We start from the raw sequence: 16,693 nt of genomic DNA on the forward strand, positions 1-16,693 counted from the left end.
AAATTTGTTTTTAAACTTTTTGTACAACTAAGATTTTGATTCCTATATAGGTTCTAAGTAGAGCTTTTACAAAGTTGAGCTGCAGTAGTGAGATTAATTTGGGATTATTGTTCAAACTAAATTTTTAGGTTTTTGTCAAAACAAATTTCTGTTTGTATTTTATTTCTGTGTTCAGTAGTCTGTATATTTGTACATTATGTATTTTTTTAGTTCACAAAAAGTTTTAGTGTACAATTTTTTTAGTCTATCACTTTGCATATTCCACATGTCCAATGACTTATACAATTCTTCCTGTTGAAACATGCCTCTGTGAAGGTACATTGTTTACCAAGCTAAATAACTTCTAAAAATTCAGAATTGAACCTACAATTTTTGCCATCATGTTCAAAATAAAATTCCCCATTGGATAGAAGTTAACAAAAAAAAAAATGAATTAGACCTATAAATAAGTTACAGATCTGTTAAATCACCTTTCGAATAATCACCCTCCAAAACCATTTACTGAGCCCACTGTTTTCATTACTACTCAAAATTTTTTTATAGCAATTTCAAAAATGGCAAGTAGCCATTTCCTTATCACCTTTTCTTTTATTCAGAAGCCCTGAAATATTTTGTGATTAAAGTGCCAATTTACCCTTTGTGTAGTTACTGTTGTGTAGTAGAACTTTTAAACTATACTTGGACGAATCTATGAAAAGGCACCAGTCCTCAGGTTTATGAACTTATCCTAAGTGCAACATAAGCTCATCAATATTTGTGCAATAAAGCAAATTATTTTCATCAATAAAGTACTGAGAAAGTTCTTTTTGTCGGCTTCGAAAGCCTGAAATTTTTATTTTTTGAAGTAAATTCCAACCTTGCAGTATTGATCCTAACAGTTCAGCTTGATATTTTGATAAATTTAAATCCCTAATAAAGTCATTTAATTCACCTTGGATGTAAGATTTGGCTTACTGGATTGTAATTACAAATCAAAATCATTGTTGTCTTCTTCAGTACTGATTCTTCATCACTGCTTTCGAAAAATACATTCACAGGTGGCTCAGGAACCGGAATAATTTCACTGTGAGGTACAGGCCTGATTGCAGATTGCAGTGAAGGATATTTTACAGTACATTTACATTTTTTAGACATTCCAGACACTTGTTAAACAAAAGTAACAATCGGTTACATACATGATCCTTTGGTTCACGTCAAACCGTAGGTACACCAAATGGCAAAGCCTTCCATGTACCTTTCAGCCATCTTCTTAAATATACAGAACAATTAGTGTATACTATATGAGGAGCCATATCTTATCCTGATCACCAATTTTACACTGAAAGTACAAATGATATGCTTTTTTAATTAAAGGTGTAATGTTTTTTCTATTTGATTTCATGGTAAACTCACCACATACTTAACAAAAGGCATCTACATCATTTACACAATTTTGAGCCATTATGACAGTATACAAAATTAATTCATTCCTAAATCCAGTGCTTAATACAAACAACACAGCTGTGTTTTCAGTTACATGTTTGACCTCTACAGGCAAGATTAATCTTGTCCATGAAGGCTCATTCTTCAGTATTAGATGTGATGTCATAATATATGACTATATGATTTAATTCTTTGTCTAGTATTATTTATTTATAGCTTACAAATTATGTTAACAAAGTTAAACAATAAAAAATGAGCTAACAAAATATAATATAAGAGCTTAAAATACTAACCGTACATTGAAATCCTTTAATTAAATTTTTTTTAAAAATGGTAGGTGATGGGAAGATTCTGAGTTCGTATTTGTTTTCAGCATCAAAGAACAAATTAAAATTATGTATTGCATGTTAGGAAACAAAAATTATGTTTATCAGTGTAATCTGTATATCCCTCTGAAACACTGAGAATTTGACTCATATCAGTGATCTTTATTGATCACATATTCACGATACATAATTATAGTTAAAAACAAAAAGCACTGAATATTGAATATTCATCACTTTACTGTTGAGAGTGATGAATTTTTTACACCATTTTTTCACAGTGTTTTCCTACTCCTGTCTTGTATGCAATTTGTCTGTAAACTCCAGTTATCATTTTGTTAAGTTACTTGCCTGAGATGTTCCTGAACTTTTTTTCTAGACTGTTGCTGATTATGTCAAAGAGGAAGATATTCAGAAAGGCAGTCTATATCCACCGTTAAGCAAAATTAGAGAAGTATCTCTGGAAATTGCTACGCGCATTGCAAAATATGCTTATGAAAAAGGTAAGCTTATTAATGTTTATTTACTTTTTGACTCTTAAACTTTAGAATTGTTTTATGAAACATCATTGAGCTGCAAAAAATTTGGATGAGTATAAAGGGTGTTTGAAAAATTAGGTAAACAATCTATTATTACAAAATATGGGTACACTAGAAGATAAACAAATACAAGGTGTCCGAAAAAGAACTCTGGAGTTTTAACAATTAATATAGTTTTTATTTTACAGCACTTAATACTGTTTTATGTGTAATCTTGAAGCGACAACAATTAATTCTTAGTTTGCACATTCTCCACCAGATAGCAGCTGTATTTTCTGACTGTTGCATAGATTAAGCTGTTATGAGCTTGGGGTTCAATACCATGGATCACCACAAGAGAAAAGGACAGTGTATATACTGGTTCTCAGAAACAAAATCAGTAACTGTCATACAAAGAAATTTATGTACGAGTCTACTGTAGAAACAGTACATTTCCTAAACAGTTGTTGGGAAACGGAAGCATTTTGAAAGGAACTCATCAGGTAAGCCTAAAGAACTGCCGTAAATACAGAAAGACATTTTGGACTTTCCAATGAAATCAAAATGTTCAGTTCATAGTATTACATCAACTAAACACTCCTAAAAGTACTGTCCATGATGTTCACAAGTAATTTAAACTTCTTGGGTTATAAACTGCAGCTACTCCATGAAATTTAAAGCTAACAATAAGCCACAAAGAGCTCAATTTGTAACAATCATTTAAGGCCTCATTTTTACTGATGAAAACTATCGGCAGCACATTTTATTTTCTGATGAAGCAAAATTTCATGTTCATGAAGTTATGAATGATAGTTGTCAAATATGGGGCTCAGAAAACCCTCACGTATTGGTGGAATTTATCCACAACTATCCAAAAATGAATGTCTGATGTGGTATCCAGGTATCCATAATACATTTTATTTACATAAAAGTCCAATTACTGGCATAGTGTACTTGAACATATAAGAAAAAAATGTTTACACAGAATGGAAATATGGAGGACCTAATTTACCAACAGGATGAGCCCCTCCATTCCACTCAGAAGTATGCACAAAAAAAATGACAGGTTCCTTGAAGTGTAGATAGGCAGACAAGCTTTCATCGCTTGGCCACTGCGAAGTCCCAATTGACAGCAATGGATTTCTTCTTTTGGGACTACGTAAAAGACACCAAGAAAAAATTCAGTCATATGACCACCTGTATCAGAGAATAACAGCAGCCATGGAAATGATAGCTGCAGATATACTCGCCAGAATGTGGGATGATGTGGATTTATTGGTTTGGTGTCTGCAGATCTGTATATGGTACTCATATTGAATTATATTAATAGGTAAAAAAAATATTTAGACTTTGCACTTTCATGTGATAAAACACATACATTTCTTATTCTAAATTTAATGAAGTAATTGTAATTTAAATCTGTGGAGTCCTTTTCCAGACACTAGGTATTTACTGGTGTAATAGTATTACTATACAGCAGGTTTGAAATTTGTATTGACCATTTTTAATTCAGCTTAAATTTCTTAAACAGAGTTTTGTGTTAATCTTTCATGTAAAATTTTATGATAAAAACTTCATAAAAATCATTCAATAACTGCTCCTGTTTTTAAGATATTAGCAATTTATTTGACTTCAATTTAGTGATTTGATCAGCAATGAAAAGTTTGAATTCTGTTTATAATAATATACCTTGTTTTAAAAATATACACTATTAGTTATAAAAATATAACTATTCTTTCAGTTACTAGACAATTCAGATTCTCTTATGATTCAGTTCTTTCTACACAAATCCAGCTAAGTAAAAGTTGTCTCTTAGCTTTACCAAATTGAACCATTTATTATTTTTTTAATCACGTTTGCAGCACTTCCTGAATGGCACAACTTGGACAAGTACTTGCGATATTGATTGTGTGTCATATTACTGTGAGGATCTAATAATTCTTGTATACGCTTAGGAGGGACTACACCTCTCATCTGGCTATAGAAATGGAACCTACTTTACTCCTCAAAAAAAGAAGAAATTAACCCCTATAAATCACTTTAATTCCATAAGTAATATTTTAAAAAATTCTCAGAACACACTTATTTTATAAAAGCTGAGTACTAAAAAAAGTTATACTTGATATTTCCTTTAAACTATTCTATTTAGCAGCTACTCACTTGCTGATGACTATAAGGTTTTATAGAACATTACTGGATACTTGAACTGTTTGTAACATCAGTTTTAATGTAACTGGTGTCATTGCATTGCTTTCTTTCAGAGTGTATTTCAAACAAGATAACTAAAAATCACCTGTTGAAAAGTGAGAAAGCACAGTGGCTGTTCCTGCCATTATTTTAAGGTCTCTTGCCAGTATCAGTTTTGTTTCTTTATGGTCAGTTGACAACAGTTTAGGAACAATTTGTTGGTAAACATGATAGTTCAACACGTTACACAAGTAGGAAAGGTTGAGTTTGTGTTTAGGCTCCACTATTTGGATATTTATTTGGTGTAACGTTATCATCATATTATAGTTTGTTAGTTGATTGTGTTTACTATGTTTATGGTTTTGTACTTGTTTTAGGGCTTCTGGAGTGTTTTATTAGTCTTGTTTGGTATTAATTTGCATCGGTATCCTGTTAGGCTATCTAGGATAGTTTGGTGTGTAGTTTAAATTCCCTCTGAACTGCGCACCCGGGGATGAAACCAATATTTCTACTGTGTTTTGTTGTATATTTTTTTGTTTTTGTTGTTTAGTGTTGCTTCAGTTTCAGATATTTATTTATTTTTAAGTTAGCTGTTATTTTATTTTTAACAGCTGCTGTTGATAGCAACCGTCTTTTTGTATGTAGCCTGCAATTGGTCAACGTCGTCGGTGTATGTGCTTGTTATTGGCCAATTGTTTATATATGTTTGCAAAATACTGTTTTTGTTTATTTTGTGTTTAGTGTTAATTAATTACCATTCTTTATGTTATTATTTTTGTTGTGTTTGTGATTTCGGAAATGTCTGAAACTGACGTAATAAAGGGTAAGTCCAAGCGGGCTAAACCTTGCGAAGAGATTATGGAGACAATTGAGGTTAGGCTCAATGACTCTTTATCCGCTTCTGGATAAAGCTTCATGAGGGGTCATGAGCAAGTGCTTCCGGTTCTTTGTGGGCTGGAAAGAATACTGCTCATTTAATGATTGAAAAGTTTTCTGAAGGTAATGGGAGGACTGGAGGTTTGGTTCTGTTAGTGCGAGCGTTTGAAGAGAAGTACAACTTCTTGATTCAATTTTTGTAGTACCCAAGAGGTGCTAAGGCTAATGTGCTGGGTGAGAATTTCCCTAAGATCAGGGAACTACAACCCATTGTTGAGGCCTTTGCTCAAGGCTATGAAATATTGGCTACTAAGCCTGAGGTGAGAGAGGTTGTGAGGGAGATAGTTTCAGCCCCTCTCATGGTTCCACAGGGTAAATGCTACACGGAGATTCTGAAAGGGAGGTGGGAGGCTAGTCTGTCTCATAAGCAACCAGAGGTTGTGTTCGTCAACCTAAAGGAGAAGGCAACTACTAAAACAACTAAGGAGATGAAGAACGAATTTCAGGCCGTCCTTCGACATAAGAGGCAGAACCTGAGAATTCGTAATGTTAGAGAAACGAAGAAGGGTTTAGTCATCATTGCTGATGACAAAGAAACTGTGCGGCCCCTTCATCTCTGACTTCTTAAAGTCCGACATGAAAGTAGACCCTAAAGGCAAGAGACGTCCTAAAGTGATTGTTTATGACATAGATCTATGGCTGTCTGAGGAAGAATTAATGGCTCTCATTAGAGAGCAAAATACTCAGATGGATGAGGCTACATTCAAGTCTGAATGTTGATTATTATTTAAATCGGGTAGGTGCAAGACAGATATCTCACTCTATCGTGGGATATTTTAGGTTAGTCCTAAACTTTTCGGCAGCTTCACTGCAGATGGTAGGTTGTTTGTAGACTTCTCTTCGTGTAAGGTTAAGAAGTATTTAGTTATTCAGTGCTGTTTTAAGTGCTGCATGTTTGGTCACAGGGCTAAGTTCCATGAACATCCTGTAGTTTGCGCTCATTGTGGTGATGAAGGACACATGCGTGAGGAGTGTCCAAAGAAGACAGAAGGTCTGACTGGTATTAATTGCAAATGTCTTCGGAAGGATTATAAGAACTCTATGAGCAGTAAAGATTGTGGATATTATCAGAGAGCTCTCGAAATGTATTATAATTCTATTTCATTAAATGATTAAATTTGGTCAATTGAATGCTCAGGGTGCTTACATTGCTCAGGTTGAGTTTGGAGAGATTGCATTACGTAGAGGTTTGGATGTTGTTTTGTTGCATCCATATATTGTATCCAATGATCTGCCAGGTTTTTCTCTTTGGAAGAGGTTCTATTGTGGTTCTGAAAGCATGTTTGCTGTTTTGGGCAGAAGGAAGCTTGATTGTGTATTTATTCAACAGCTCTCACATAATCATCATGTCGTTGTCCGTGTGGATGTTCAGAACTTGCATCCGTATGTTGCTAGTTCATATTTCCAGTATAGAGATCCTGCTGATCGTCATCTTGAGGTCTGGGATAAAATCCTGCGATTCTCTGGCACTGGTCCAATCCTTATAGGTGCGGAAGTGAATGCTAAGTCACTCTTGTGGCGTAGCAGTTTCACTGATTTTGGTGGTGAATTAATAGAGCGCTTTTTGGCCCAGCATGATCTACAGGTATATAATGTACCTGGTGAGTTGCCCACCTACACAGGTTTGGTAGATGGGCATCGATTGTTTGGTGGAATGAACATGGATGTTACTGTTGGTAGGTTTATCCCTGCCAATGTTTGTAATTGGAAGGTAGTTGATGATTCCTCGAGTGATCATCGATTGATTGTCTATGAGATTGCTGGTGGCTTGAGTGAACGCTACCGATGTAACGTTTTGGTTCAGCAGGGTCGTTTCCTGCACAGGCATGCAGACTGGAAGAAATTTGTTGATTTACTTTCGACCAGGCTCTGGGTTTTGGATCAGAGTCTGGATGTCTTTGATTTGGAAGATCTGGCAGTTTGTTTGTTGGCAGCTTTTCTTGATGCTGCTGAGTGTACAATTCCCCAAAGTTCCGGTCGAGAGAGGATTGCATCATGGTGGAATAGGGAGCTGTCCGGCATGAAGAGGACAGTTTGTCACTTGCGGAGAACTTCTCAACGTGAGGGTGATCCGGAACGACAGGCTGTTATTGTTGCTGAATACAGGGCTTTGAAGTGTCATTACTTTCATAAAGTCCGGACTGCAAAAAAGAACTCCTGGCATTCCTTTGTTCATGAGCAGGGGAGCAGGGATCCCTGGGGCATAGTATATAGGGTATTGGGACACAAACGATGAAAGAACGTTCTTCTGTCTGCTCTCTTGACTAGGTTTGGTGTAATTTCGGATACGTCTGAGATTTTACACAAATTACTAGATGATTTAGTGCCTGATGATAGTGAAGTTGGAGACCGCATACAATCTGCACGTGTGGCAACAGGTCGCTCAGTTCCGCGGGGGTGCAGTATCCTTGGAGATCACCGAGGCTGAGGTGCTTCATGCTATCTGTAGTTTAGCTAGGGGTAAGGCTCCAGGCTTTGATGGAATAACGGCGGAGCTTCTTGTTCGCTCAGTTGGGGTGAGTGTGAGAGCTGTTACATGTGTATTTAATAAATTGTTATTTGGAAGGTACTTCCCTGTGTGTTGGAAGAAGGGGCTTGTGAAATTGTTTAAAGGTGGTGACAAGGATCCTGCTGTTAGTTTGTCATATAGGCCTCTGACATTACTTCCGGTTATTGGCAAGGTCTTTGAAAAGGTTCTGTATCTGTGTATAAATGAGAGGTTAACCTCGCAAAGATTGTTGATTGGGAATCAGTATGATTTTCATCCCAAAAAGGGTACGGAGAACGCCATACTCTGTGTGATGAGTGTGGTAACAACCAGTGGGGGTGGAATATGTCCTGGGGATTTTCCTGGACATTTCCAGAGTATTCAATAATCTATGGTGGCCTTCTGCTATTTACAAACTCCAAAAAAGAGAATGTACTGTAAGTGAATTGCAAGTTATGCAAAGCTACTTCAGTCATCGGGATGTGCTGCTCCATGAGGGTGGCCATGAGGTTGGCAAGACACTGTCTAAGGGATGTCTCTGGGGCAGCGTTTTGGGTCCATTATTGTGGGTGTTGGAGTTGTGATCTCTCCTGCGGCTGCCCAGTGGTTGTTACATCGTGGCTGATGCTGACGATGGGCTCCTGCTGGTCGAAGGAAGCTCGTGGAGGGAGGTTGAGCTCTGAGCCACTCGGGCTTGCAGGATGCTTGAGCTGTAGGGTCATTAACACAAGATGATGTTTAGCTCAGAAAAGACCACGATGATGCTTCTCAAAGGCTGTTTGGCAGTGAGTCAGTGTATCCATGATTCGATGGCAGGCTAGTGTATAAAGTATGTTCAAAAGTACCTTTGGGTGTTTCTTGATGAGAAACTGCAATTTAAGAAGTACCTTCAATACATCGCAGAGAGGACCTGCAATGCCTTCTTCAGTATTCGATATGTGGTCAATCCTGATTGGGATCTTAACTTTAAGACCATGAGCATCCTGTATAAAGGTGTGTGTGCTACTGTGCTATATGTGGCACCTGTTTGGGCGGACAGGCTAAAATATAAAAGATCAGGACGTACATTAAGGGCTCAATAACTAATATTGTTAATGGTAACTGGTGGTTACCGTACCATTTCACGAGAGGCAGTCTTGGTGATTGCAGGTGTGAAACCGATAGACTTGATTGCGGATGAGAAGCAGCAGCAGTATGTTGCTAAGAAGTCCGGTGAGTTGACTTTGGATAAATTTTGAGAAATTGAACAACATGGCAATGCCTTGTGGCAGGCCAGATTAAATGAGAAGATGGTGGGCGTTAGACGCCTTATGAGTGCTCCCTAATAAATATGTGACGCAATTTCTTTCTGGCCATGGTGCTTTTAGGGACACACTGCAGAAATTCAGCCTGGTAAATTCTGGGGTGTGTCCTCAGTTTGGACAATTGGACAACACATACCATGTTCTTTTTGAGTGCTCAAAATACGAGTTAATGCATACAGAGACCATCTGTTAGCTTGATCTTATCGGGTTGGTATTGGATCTCCGTGTAAATTGGAGGAGCCAGGCCGAATGGGAGAGTATACCGAAATGGCCGAATAGTGGAGAGTTTTGTAGTGTATTTAGCAAAGGAAAGGATTGCTGAGGGGATCCAGAGCTCTGCTTGGATTTCTCTTTTATTCTATTTTTGTTTTATAAGTTATGTTTTTGTTGTTCTTGTCCTTGTTACTGTGTTACTGTGTTGTCCTTTGTTTCAGTGTTACTGTGTTGTTATAGTTCAAGTAATATTTTTATGTTACGTGTTGAATAATTCACTTTTACCTTCTATGGGTAGGTAATTCCTTTGTTGGCTAGGTATTTTCAGTCTTGCTTAATACTCAGTGAGCAGTGTGTGATTTGAGTTCATTAATTAGTAGTACACTGATGGGAATGTCACTCGTGGCATTTGCATCGGTGGCATCCTGCCCGAGGCAGACCGGAATATTTCAAAAGCTGAGGTTTTGAAGATAACATCTGGTAAATCCCATAAGGGCTCAGAACAGAGTGGGTGGCGGAGGTTGTCTTCCCCTACAGGGTCAGGATGATAAACATGATGCATCTTACATGAAGAGACAAGATTGTAGCAACTAGTTACTGATACTCTAACATCTGTGCTAGCTTAGCTTCACCTTCTATTACTTTAATCATAGGCAGTCTTTCACCATTTGTTATGTTATGGTAAGTGGGCATCTGCTAGGATTACAATCATTAAACAGACATCATCTTTACAGAAATTCTTTATTTTTATTGTGTGCTTTATTTTTTCATGCAATACAGCAGTGGTTCATTAACCATTCAAGTGGTCATTAGCTAATTTTTAAACAAAAATGCATAATTTGGCATAGGTACAGTACATTTTGAACTGAACTGTGACAATATTGTATGCTTGTTACACAAACATACATTTGTTACTGCTGTTACAAGGAGAGTATTAACGGTGTACAGTAAGGCAAAGTCAAAATTGGCCTTATTGTACATCGTGAATAATATCAACTTATGAAAAAATAATTTACCAGAGATGGCTGGTATTTCAGAAAAGTTTTTAAGATATATAATAAAGTAAGCTTTAACTTGTCATAAAGTTATTATTATCACTTCTCTTGAAACATTAACATCAAATATGGACTTGACACTAACTTTAAACTATTTACTAAACAAAGGTTATATATTGATAATGATTAATCATTAATGATGCTGTCTTTGAGGAACTACATATCAGTACATGCCTAACATAGAAACACTTTTATTAATGGATGAAGGCCGAAAGACCCAATCATGTTTTTGTGACATATATTAGGAAACACTCCATATTTGTGTTTTACCAATAGGAGGTCCATTAATCAGTACACAGGCAGCCACCCACCAGATATCAAGGATATTTTGTACATCCAATTCGGGATCTTGTAGATACTCCATTCTCAGCATGGGAACTCAGGAACTCAAGTTCAGGTCTTTACCCACAGAACTGATAATGGGAGAGTAGGGATCAAGGGTAAGTAAAAGGGGTGGATGATGAAAAAGGATGATATACCTTGGTATTTTCAACTGTCAATTTCCATAACATAGGCCGTATATGTACTTAAACTGATTTAAAACCACTTTGAGATAAATTTTAATAACAGTGTCACACAAAATCATCTCTGATTAAGAATTGGATCATAATTCTGACAAGATCTTCTGGAAAAATCCTTTCAGGTATTTACTAAGTCATATTATGTTTACGAAACATAAATTTATCATTTCTATTTCTTTGATGATGAAACAGTGAATCAAATCTGGTAGTCTTCCTTAATTTCTGTTCAAACTGGTGTACTTAGTGAAACTAGTCTTATAATTATTTATAATAGGTGAGGCTAAAAAAAAAATCAGTAAAAAGATTGATAAAGGTGAAGATTAGAATCTTGCAAAAATGTGAAAATTCTTTTCATACTTTGATTAGTACAACTTACGAAAGGTGCCCCCATTTAAGAACAATGACAGGAATAACAATGTTCAAAAAAGCCTTATGGCAAGGTGGTCTGTGGTCTTTATTCTCCCTCATTTAAACTAACCACCATATGTGATTTGATCACAAAGTAATTTTTCATTTTACTCATAGGAAGTCAGAGACCTAAAATAAGTAAAAATAATTATTAAGTTGATTTATATAAAACTGATCTCTTCCTCAGTAATTTAATATGTTAAAACCAAAGTCTTTATCTCTGTATCAGCCAGTTTTATGATTTAGTTATGCTTCATTAAATAATATCAGAGTTTTACTCATTATTATTAATGAATTCTAGCATAGTGTTTATGTGATATAAAGATTAATAAATAATTATTTTGTTTGTTGTAGGTATTGCTTCAACATATCCAGAACCAGTTGATAAAAAGAAATTTATTGAAAGTACACAGTATGATTACAATTATGATTGCCCTCTACCATCTAGATATTCATGGCCAGAACAACAAGAACCAAAAACTGTTCCTGTGTCTGAAATTAGTGGAGCGCATTTAAAACATTAGTTTAAAAAATGAGGTGATAAATAGAAAGAGTATTATTTATTATTAATACGATTAAAATATTAAAAAATGTTATTGAAGTTAATGAGAATGACAAATATTATATAAAAATAATGATGTGTTAAATTATTCAAAATTCTTGTCAAATGCAGAATAATTTCAGCATTGACTTATTTTCTTGTGCAGAGTTGTACCATATAGTCACTCAACCTATTCATTTGAATGTTATTTATTAATTGTTGTCATAGCTGTTATATTAGTGTTACTTATTCAGTTTGTGACAATTTGGTTTTATGTATTTTTTTATAACAATTATTAATGTTATTTAAAGAATATTTTTAATATGATAATTTTATCATAGTATGAAAATATGCATTCAGTTGTTTCCAAATACATAGTATTATTTTATTATTATTGTTCTGTAAGTAATAAAAAAATGTATTTTATTATAATATTCAAATTAATCTTTTAAATTTAATGAAAAGTAATTAGGACACATTTTTATTGTTGTCAAACGTAACAGTATGTATTTATTTATTTATTAATTTACTATAGATTCAGTACATAGAATTTATTTATTAAGCAATGATTATTTATATCTTATAAATAACACAATGTTCATATTTTGTCTAATAATAATATTTTTAAAAGTAATAAAGGGTAAACAGCAATATTTTATGTATTGCTTTGTAGTATTTAGATCTGTATAAATTTATCATAATCTTCACAGCCTTTATTGAGATAAGGTGTGTTATAGAAACACAGTTAGTGAATTATGAATTACTTTATGATATCAGTGTGTTATATTTTTTTTATGTTTACAGAAAATAGTCAATTAGATAAGATTTGTCGTGTTTCATGTGTAATAAATTAAGTTTCTTTTTTACTGATGTACCTACAAATTTGTGATTATCATTTGTTTTGCAGTATTATGTTTGATTTGATAATTGAAAATAATAATATTAAACATTAAAGTATTATTTTTAAGTCTTACTTATTTATTTTTGTTTGAAATATTTTTTCACATTTTTGACTGAGAAGAATCATTTCATTAATTAAAACAGCTTGTCTCCATTTTTCTCATTTAGATATAATGTTAACTACTTATGATGGAAGTGGTTTTTTTCAGATTGTAATTCAGTTTATAATAAGCTTAAAATTTCAGTCATTATTAATATTATTTTAGAGTTGTGTTACAGTTAAGTAAGTTTTTCACTGTTGAAAAAAGATTATTGAACTGTTTCAAATATCATCTTAGTTATGGATATTTTGATTTTATTATGTACTTAATAACATAATTTGATGTAAAATATTGAAAAAAAGATGAGCTTTTTTTTTGTTGTCAATTAAGTTTAGTATTCATGTAGTACATTATTTAACGGTGAACACTCATCTGTATTTGATATTTTAGTGTACATCAACTCCAGATTAATGGCAGTATTAGTTGTCATAGATATTAGAAGTGATAAAAAAGAGTAAATGAAAACTTTTTTTTTAGTTTAAAAATTTTTATTTCACATAATTGAACCACCCACTAAGGCTATCCTGATATGATGAATTTAAAAAAGTAATAATAATTGGCTGTCCCATTAGCATCAGTATGATAATTTAAAAAAATAAATGCAAAAATTGAAATAGAAAGACGCAGAGTATAAAACATTTATTTAGGTTTAAAACATTTTGTAATAATTAGGTTTTCATTAATAATTTTCAGTATTATCATTTTAATTTATTAAATATTTAGTTTAATCATTACTTATTATGATTAAATAATACTGAATTGTCTGTTAATAAATGTTTATAAAATTTTGTGGTTATATTTTTTAATTCAACAGTTGCAGTTGCAATTCATAATTTTATTCTTATATAATTGTGATTAAATTTTATTTGCGTGTAAAAAAAGATATTTAATTGTAACTAATACTATTTTATTTATAATACTAAGATATTTTTAAACAAAATTACTATTATTATTTATTCTTAATATGATGTTTCTTAATTTAAGTTCCTTTAAGAAGGCTTTATATTGTTTATGTTAATATAATATGTTCAGTATTAATCTTAAGAAAAATAGATTTATTTTAGTTTAATTGTATTCATAGTCGATTTTATGCTACTGAAACCTATCTTATTACTTATGTTAGAATAATAATATTTAGTTATTGCCATAATTTATATTATTGGAAATGATAATAGTTATATAAATCTGCCTATCATTAAAATACATTATTGGAAGTAAATTGTTATTTAATTTTTGTTTTGTTTTCTGTGAAATAAATAATTAAATTTATTTACAGGGTCTTTCAGCACAAAAAGTAAATTGCAATAAATCAAAAAGTATGTGTGATATCAACCAATATTTATTTTTTATTTTGAAGCTTATAACATTACATTATGTTTGAAAAACAGTATCATTCATGTGGCATCAACAAAATTTTGCATCACTTTCACAAAAATTACCTTGAATTTCACTAATAATGCATTGAATCTGCTTTCAAGTCATCAATTATTTGTTGCTATGTAACTTAACATAACCCCAGAAAAAATAAATCTAAGGATAAAATCAGTTGGTAGCCAACTGACATTACCATTTCATGAAATTATAGAATTACCACACCTTGTACATAATAACTGAATTGTTTCATCAGCTGTGTAGTATGTGGTATCATCCTGTTGAAAACAAAAAAAAAATAAATCTTAACTTAGTAGCATATTCACCATTTATTGTAACAGCATCTCATTTTAAAAAAATGACCCAATGATGCTACCATCCCATAATACACACCAAACTGTGATTTTTGAATTTGAATTCACTTCAAGCTGCTGTAGAGTTTACAAAGATCTTAATGCAAAATTCGCGATATTGTTGAAGAGAGATCCAGTTCTTGTGAATAATGTAAATCAAATAAATTTTGATTTTCACCAACACTTGCTTTTATATTCAGCAGTAGTATTCTCTTGACTCTTTGCATTTCTTTTGTGAATTGATATTTCAGCATCAAATACAGAAAATTCTTTTTGAATTTTTTAATCAAACTATGAATTGTGTTTTTGTTTGGCCGATATACATACCGTAAATATTGCGAAATACACAATATGTAGCTGTAACTGATTTGATAATAAATTTGTAAACGATGAATATGATTTGTAAACGTTGCGTGAAGCATTCCATTATGATTTTTTATAAACTACTGAAAACAAATGACGCTTCACAAATTTTTTTAAAAATTGTCTACCACAATCAGTTGATTTTTTGCACTCAATTTGAAAGACCCCTTTTGTAATTTCTATATTGCAAATGTGACATATTTATAAATTTTCATTTATGGTTAAATATTTAATTTACTTTATAAATTAAATTTATTTATGAACATATATACTCTACATTTGTAAAAGTTAAACAGTATTTGTTTTTTTCCTTTTAATCAAGTCTCTATTGTACTTTTGCGTTTATTATTTATTGATATAAAAAAAAATAATAAATACTGCCATTATAATTTTTTGGTAACTCAGTGTTTTTTTTACATTTAAATTTTGTTTCAGATATAAAAAAATACAGCCATAATTTTGAGGTTCTGTACTGATTGATTTATATCTTTTTGTAAATTCTTATTGAAGAATTTTATAATGCATCAAATATGTGGATATTTAAGCAAAACTCATTAAGAGCAATTTATTATATACTTCGTAGAAAATTTGAAATTGTTACCTAATGCTGTGATGTTTTTAATTTTTCTTTTTTATTTGTGAAAAATTGGTGATAGATTTTATATTAATTGACCAAAGATTGATAGCTGATATAAGCATGTATGCTTTGTATGAATTTGATAGAGAAAAAATTATGGATTAAAACCCATTTAGAAGTATGAATGTGAGATTAAAATTAGTTATTTTTTTAAAGGTTGTGCAGATTGTTATTTTTAAGTGTTTATCAATTTATGAAAGGAAATATTCAAAATTTTCACGTTTTAGAATAAATTGAGCTGAGCTGTCCTAACAGAATATTATTTCTTTTTTTTATAATCTGTCGCAGAAACTTTGTTATTGTTGTTTATTATTCACATAAATGATTTACAATAGTCTTTTATTTAATTATTTTCTAGTATAAAAGTAAGATGTAATATGTCTGTTAAATCTTTTTCAAACAGTGTTTACCTAGATAAAGAGTATTTTTATTTAAAAATGTGAAGCATTTATTGTAGTTTTCAAAAAATCATTAATTATAAATTTGTTGCAAAGTAAACATTAGTAAATATGTTATTTAATCAGTATGTTATTATAATAATTATAAAACCATAATAATGATAATGATTATTATTATTTAATAAATGTTACTTTAAATCATTGTATTTATTATTTGTTGTCTTGCCTGTTTTCTTGAATAATTTAAATCAAATAAGAAAAATGACTTGTGAAATAATATAAATTTTGGTTTAACAAAGCTGCACTGAAACAGTTATTGATGGTTTGCGTTTACATTACTTTTTTGTATATTTTACTTATTGGCAAGTAATTTTTCCATAGAAATTTTTGTTTTTCAAAAAATTTAAAAATAATAAGATCATAATAGAAGAGAAATCAAGGTGATGTATGCTTACAATGAACTAGAAAAAACTTGAAGGACCATTACCGTAGTCAGTTACTTAAAAATTAAATTTTGGGAAACAAAATTAGTGTATTTGTATGAGCTTTTAGTCAAAGAAAAGTTTAACTTGTTTGAAGTACAAACTGCATAAAATACATGCACTGATTTTGCGACTTAAATATCATCAGGAACCCAAAATTATTGATCTTATT

General features: G+C 32.2%; 1 protein-coding gene across 3 annotated transcripts in view; it reads left to right on the plus strand.

Annotated features, from left to right (window-relative positions):
- The window catches only part of LOC142323424 (NADP-dependent malic enzyme-like), a 138,230-nt gene extending 121,990 nt beyond the window's left edge, over positions 1 to 16,240 (plus strand). For all 3 annotated transcript variants that reach the window (XM_075363027.1, XM_075363033.1, XM_075363043.1), the window contains exons 12-13: positions 2,125 to 2,248; positions 11,730 to 16,240. In XM_075363027.1, the coding sequence (XP_075219142.1) occupies positions 2,125 to 2,248; positions 11,730 to 11,899 (294 nt within the window). In that variant the 3' untranslated portion in view covers positions 11,900 to 16,240. The remainder of the gene's footprint in view (positions 1 to 2,124; positions 2,249 to 11,729) is intronic.
- The last annotated feature ends 453 nt before the right edge of the window (positions 16,241 to 16,693 follow it).

Source organism: Lycorma delicatula, chromosome 1 (assembly GCF_047948215.1).
Source record: "Lycorma delicatula isolate Av1 chromosome 1, ASM4794821v1, whole genome shotgun sequence".
NCBI lineage: Eukaryota > Metazoa > Arthropoda > Insecta > Hemiptera > Fulgoridae > Lycorma > Lycorma delicatula.